Below are 6,461 nucleotides of genomic sequence, written 5' to 3'. Positions count from 1 at the left end.
GACCCACAGTGTTATAGAGCAAACAGCTTTAGCTTTCCTGCCCAGAGCTCCATTCCAATTAGCTGTGGCCTGCTGTGTGTACCACTACAGCTACACCAGCATGAACTGGTGTAAGAGGAAAGGAGAACCAGGCCCTTCGTCTTTATAAGCTCAACACTGGCCTCACTGATTTCCATGGCCAGTATTTTCCCACTTAATACTCTTTGCTGTAACTCACAAAAGTAAAATAAACACTCTGCAGAGGTGGTATCCGAGTTTAGCCCTTAATTTTGTTAAGATATGCATACAGTGCTAGTTACTGTTATTAACTCAATAAACAATCTTTATTATGCAGTTTTAAAAGAGGTAATAACTGCAGCCTGCATTAAAAATACCTTTCACACTGTGAAAAGAAACAGAACACCACAGATAGTGGAGGAAATACCACAGGCTACAACTTTTCTAGAACCACACACCAGTTTCCCTGATCATAGTAACTCTTTTGAACCCTCACACAATCCAGGGATCTGCACGCTGCTTCCAGTTCCCCTTCACAGAACACATGGTAATAGCGGTGGAAAACAGCGCTGAGTTCCTGGGATTCCTTGGAGCCAGTTAGAAGCAACACTGTATCAACACTTTCCCCTTTCTTTTTAGTGCCACCTTTCAGGTGCCAGGGAACCAGCAAATCTTGAGAGTGAAAGGAGGTTCGGTTAGTGTGAACGGGCAGTCTGCAGTCTGCGACTGGCTTTGCGTCACTGCCTTTGTCCTCCGAGTCATTAATGAGCTGGTCAGAACACGCTGGGTCTTGGCTGCTGCTACCAGGCATTTGATTACTAAGTGGTTTCTGGGCCATGCCAGTGTTGATTTCCTCCTCTGCACCTTTACTACCAATCTTTTCCTTAAGGTATTTAGACTTCTTGTTTTTGTACTCTTGTTCCATCGCCCAGACATAAATGAGTGCTGTTCCACCAGGTCTTAGAAGCCGGGCTAGTTCACGGATAGTAGCCAGTCTCCTCTCCTATAAAGAAAAAGCAAAAGTGTAAAGCTAGTACATAAACAAAAAGACAGGAGAACGGAATGGCAGCAATTCCTCCTTGCTGTCCCCCCACAAGACATAATAAAAATCAGAAAAATTTTTTCCACTATTCATTTTCATTCATAACATAGTCCATCACTATTGTGCAAGCCTGTCGCGACGGAGGGAAGACAGGGCCACTCAATGAGTGATCAGCAAGCTTCGTTTATTGATTCACACAGTAGCCTTTTATGTTCTAACATAATTAGCTCATACATATTACAAAAGTTAAGCTCATGATTGGTTAGTTCTTAGAAAGATCAACTCCGCCCTTGGTTCCTTCTTTACAGTTACTTTCATCCTCTTTTCCCATGCCTGAGCAGCTGCAACCTCTCTGTTATCTTACAACAATTATAGTCAAGGACGAGGTGTCTTTACCAGCCCAGTAGTTACGGGGGCTGAATCCGAAGTTTCTCAAGCTTTTGCTCGGCCAGCTGGATCATGTCTACGTAACCCTTCTCAGCTAGCCATTCTCCCACACAAGCCAAGACACTTTCCTAAAGACAATGCTCACTGAAACACAATTTCTTCACCAAAAGGGTTGTCAAGCATTGGAACAGGTTGCCCAGGGAAGCCATTTAGTCACCATCCCTGGAGGTATTTAAAAGACATGTAGATGGGCACAAAGGGACATGCTTTAATGGTGGACTTGGCAGTGTTAATAGTTGGACTTGATGATCTTAAAGGTCATTTTCCAACCTAAATGATTCTATGATTCTCTTTCCATTTGAAACTAGTGCTGTGCTGAGAAGAACTTCCTAGATGTATCAGCCCAGCCGGAAACGACACACGCCTCTGTCTAAAATCCCAGATTCAGATCTACCATACCTGATGATAAACACCCTAAGTCTGCAGCTGAAGGAATCAGATTTATGGCTTAAACACAGATCCCTCTGACGTCAGCATTCTCCGAAGTCTCCTAAACAGACACCTTCCTACTTTTTTATATTGGGTTTGGAAATATTTGCTGTGTTTCTGGTATGGACCACCTAAGATTATGGCTCCATGGCCTAAAGTTTGTTACTATCGCACAGTTCCTGCCAGAAGACGCTCACACAGCCCAGAGACACAGCAGACTAGCAAGCAGTCCATCTGCACGACAGGGACACTATGAAGGCACAGAGGAAAAAAAAACATGAGATCTACTCAAGATCTGAGCTGGGAAGTAATATATCTCTTGACTCCCAAAGCAGAGTCCCCTTCTCCAGTGTCATTAATTATAAGCAGGCAAAAATGAAACACAAACACCAAGATCAAAGTGCCAGGAGGAGCAAGGGCATCTGACAAGCAAAGGAAGAAGGTGAAGAGAAAGCTTAAGAAGCAGCAGCAGTACAACAGCTTAATTCTGCTCTTACAGCTGCTTACACCAAGAGCAAACCAAGAAGGCCAACAGCATTCTAGCCTGTATCAGGAACAGTGTGGCCAGCAGGACTAGGGAAATGATCGTCCCCCTGTACTGGGCACAGGTGAGGCGCCACCTCAAGCACTGTGTCCAGTTTTGGGCCCCTCACTACAGGAATGACATTGAGGTGCTGGAGCGGGTCCAGAGAAGGGCAACGAAGCTGGTGAGGGGTCTGGAGAATAAGTCTTATGAGGAGAGGCTGAGGGAGCTGGGGTTGTTCAGCCTGGAGAAAAGGAGGTTGAGGGGTGACCTTACTGCTTTCTACAACTACCTGAAAGGAAGTTGTAGAGAGGCGGGGGTCGGTCTCTTCTCCCAAGTCACAGGCGACAGGACTAGAGGAAACAGCCTCAAGTTGTGCCAGGGGAGGTTCAGATTGAATATTAGGAAGAATTTTTACACTGAAAGGGTTATTAAGCATTGGAACAGGCTGCCCAGGGAAGTGGTTGAGTCACCATCCCTGGAGGTGTTTAAAAGACAGGTAGACATGTAGCTTAGAGATATGGTTTAGTGATGGTTTTTGTCAAGAGTTAGGTTGATGGTTGGACTAGATGATCTGAAAGGACCCTTCCAACCTAGGCAATTCTATGATTCCCCCCCATTTTGTTCTTCCCTTTTGCTTCCGTGAGCCCAAACTAGCGGGTTTTTGTAATATTAGTAGCTCTGCACAGCAATACAACAGTACAGTGGAGCACAGGGAGGGGTGACTTACCGCTGTTGAGAAATGGTGGATTACAGCAATAGAGATGCAGGCGTCACAAGAACCACTGCGGATTGGCACCGACAGGGCATCACAGACAAAAGCCTGGAAATTTTTTTCTCCACAAATATCCACCAGGTTTTTGCTGCGATCACAGCCAACCTATAACAGAAAGTGTTTCATTAAGCTTTTCTTAAGAGGATAATTACAAGATTGGAAAATTATTTTCACTTGACGCTTACAGTAATAGAGTCATCACAGTCTCCTACTGAGGTAACACATTCTAGTTTAAAATAAAAACAAGTGCGAGAAAATAGCCTTAAGAAGAATATATGGCTCCCAGGTAGAGACAAAAAGAACAAAACCCCTGATGCTTACTTAAAACAAAGATGGCAGGTTGGGTATTGGACAGCTCATTTTAGCACCCTGATTTTGAACCAGCTTAAGGCAGTACAGGTTTCAACCTAATTGTTCCTCAAAACTGGCTCTTGAAACCAAGAAAACCAGAGGTGGCCTAACCTCAGTCTTTGCTTTTCCTTTCAATTGCCATTTGTAACCTCACAACATTTGAAGCAGCCAAATACTGAACTCACAAAAGCTGAACCTACAAGTGTAAAGGACAAACTGGTGACCTTGGTGGCATCATTGAAATATACCACACAGTTTCAATAATCACCCAGGTTTCTTCATTTCAGTGTAAGTAAGGAAGTGCTCAGGTACAGTCCTCTTCACCCTCAGTATCAAAATTCACAAAAATTTAGCCACAACATAATTTTCCAAGGTTCTGTACAGTCCAGATAAAGTGACTGCTAGGAACCACTTCAAGACACCTCATAGAACGTTTCCTTTTGTCCCCCCTTTGAACCTTGCCCAGTGTCCAGGTCAAAGATGATAAGAAAAAGCACCTAGAGGAGTTTTTTTACCTGCTTGCATAAACACAATAAATTCAAATTGATCAAGACACTTCTGAAAGAACAAATAAAGCGAGGCATGCACCACCCTCATTTTCACGTCTGCCATGCACATTGAATACTCAAACCAAAGCCCTGCTACCAAGTCATATATTAAACTCAGCTTGCATAAGAATATTATTTATTTTTGTTTTCAATGATCAGCAACAAGTAGATAGCAGAGAACACATTCAGAATCCTAAATAATTACTGCTGACAGTGTTTATTGCATTTGACACAGAAAGACTACTAAACCATCCTTGATGCAAGAAGAATAGCAAAGAACTTGCTCTGGTTAATCAACACAGTAGAGACAACAGTACTGTTAAAATTAAAAATCTCCTTTGCAATGATTAATGAAAATATATTTATTTTCCATCATAACTTTTCATTTTATCTGTTCAAATCATTTTAGCTTTCAGTCTACCATCACAGTTTTTAAGAAAGTCACGATTCTGTTCCAGCCATATGTCCTGAAACCTTCTAGGTGAGCTGCTTTCTAGTCAGGTATCTGATTTTTGGTCCAAAGCAAAAGAAACAGTTGTGAAAATCCGAACTGACAACCCAAGATAATCCTCCATAAAAACAATCCAATTAATATGTACATATTGTCCTGCCAATTAGCTCTAAACAGACCTGAAAAGATCAATCCTAGCATTGCTTTCTTCCCATTTATTCCTTGGCCTCATCTCTGCATTTACTGAAGTACTGAGTGACTAGTGCTATTTATGAATAAAAAAAGGAAACTCTTGGTTTATTTGGAAGTAAACATAAATCCCCATCATTTCACACTGGAACCCAACTGAAGTGTCTTTAAATTACTCTCATCATGGAACAGATTTAGCTGACAACCTGCATGTTAGAGATTCCACGCCTCATTACCAGTGCCTTCAACTACTTTTGCAATTAAGACATTAGCATGCGGTATTTAATAAAACTCAAAGGACCAAATTCACTGCTGGCAGAAGGAGGGAGAAGAATACTTGCAAATTCCACTGACAACAAGCTTTCCCAGAAAGAATTGCCTTGGTCCTGCACATCTACAGTAAAAATGGGCTGGGTAATGGAACTCAATCCTCCCCTCCCAAAATGACCTTGAAAAGGACTACGCTGTATGTTGATGAAATCCAATGAACTGAGAATGAGAACAAAGGCGTGACTGCCAGAATGTGAAGTCCTCATTTGCATCTAAATTATATCAAATAATTACGAAGTCAGGCTTGCTCGTATTGTCATACTTATTAAAGTGAATCTACACCCAAAGCAAAAAGATTCTGTTTTGCAATGAAAATGGAGACCTTGAAATAGACCACTTTGAAGGCACAGCTGCTCTAAAATTGGTACATTAGGCTAAAACTTTATGTGGTTTTAAATGTAAACATCATAATAGGTGCTATACATGTATGCTGAACACAGGGAGTCACCACAGATATGCCGGGTGCTGAAGCTAAGCAAATTTAGCATCCTTATAGAATTATCTCTGTATGATACCTTAAAAGAATTATAATCACCACATTCCTGCATTTTCTAGCTTACAAGAAACATGCATTCATTAAAAACCAAAATACATTGGTTTCTGTTCCTTAGAAAACAATAAGCTAGAAAAAGCAGCTAACTTCAGTGGTGCAACGGCAGCTTCCAGCTGGAAAATGAGCCTACCTATGATTTTTATAAATATAGAAAACTTTTACAGTAATAGGCAGAGACCACTTAACTCTTCACAATTCTGTTACTGATTCCTACATTCTGAAGCACACGGAAGCTTTGATGTGATGAAACTTCATTTACAGGAAACAGATCAAAGGAATGTTTTAATTTCTTTTTCTCTAATTAAACACATAATCAAACATTTTTAAAAAATTCTCAAAATATAACTGGAATGCTTTAGTTTTTGCCAGTTCATAACTCTAATTTTGATGCTCAGCACAGGATACTGTCCTTGCTGACATCTGTTTTTGAAGAGTGGAAAAAGGTAGATGAATTACTACTACTTCAGCATCCAAAACCAACAGAATCTAGTACATTTCTTGGTGAGCCGAGTTGTATACGTTTTTAAGGTTCCCTATTTATCTGTGAGTCTTCTCAATCATTTCTTATACCTGTTTTCCCATTTTTCCAAATCCAATTGCTTGCTCAACCCCCCCAGTTTCTCATATATATCTCCAATAGCATGGCTGACTATTCAGCTGAATCCACCTCTCGGTAAGTTGCTCTACACCTTTTAGCATTTCCCCAAAGGAGGTTGGCTTCTCAGGTTTCTTGGCTTTTACTCCAGGCAGCCATTCCCACATCCCTGCCTTTTTGGCAGGTACCTCCACCCCTCTCTGCTGCTTTTTGTGATGTGGACAATGACTC

At 41.4% G+C, this 6,461-nt stretch overlaps 1 protein-coding gene across 1 annotated transcript in view; it reads right to left on the bottom strand.

Annotated features, from left to right (window-relative positions):
• Positions 1 to 297: 297 nt before the first annotated feature.
• ALKBH8 (alkB homolog 8, tRNA methyltransferase) overlaps positions 298 to 6,461 on the bottom strand; it is a 49,948-nt gene continuing 43,784 nt past the window's right edge. The window contains exons 11-12 of the mRNA XM_074152905.1: positions 3,169 to 3,318; positions 298 to 1,000 (exon numbers count right to left, since the gene is read on the bottom strand). Of these exons, the coding sequence (XP_074009006.1) occupies positions 431 to 1,000; positions 3,169 to 3,318 (720 nt within the window). The 3' untranslated portion in view covers positions 298 to 430. The remainder of the gene's footprint in view (positions 1,001 to 3,168; positions 3,319 to 6,461) is intronic.

This window comes from Numenius arquata, chromosome 1 (genome assembly GCF_964106895.1).
Source record: "Numenius arquata chromosome 1, bNumArq3.hap1.1, whole genome shotgun sequence".
NCBI lineage: Eukaryota > Metazoa > Chordata > Aves > Charadriiformes > Scolopacidae > Numenius > Numenius arquata.
Note: the sequence above shows the minus strand (reverse complement) of the source record. Positions and strands in the feature narration are given on the sequence as shown.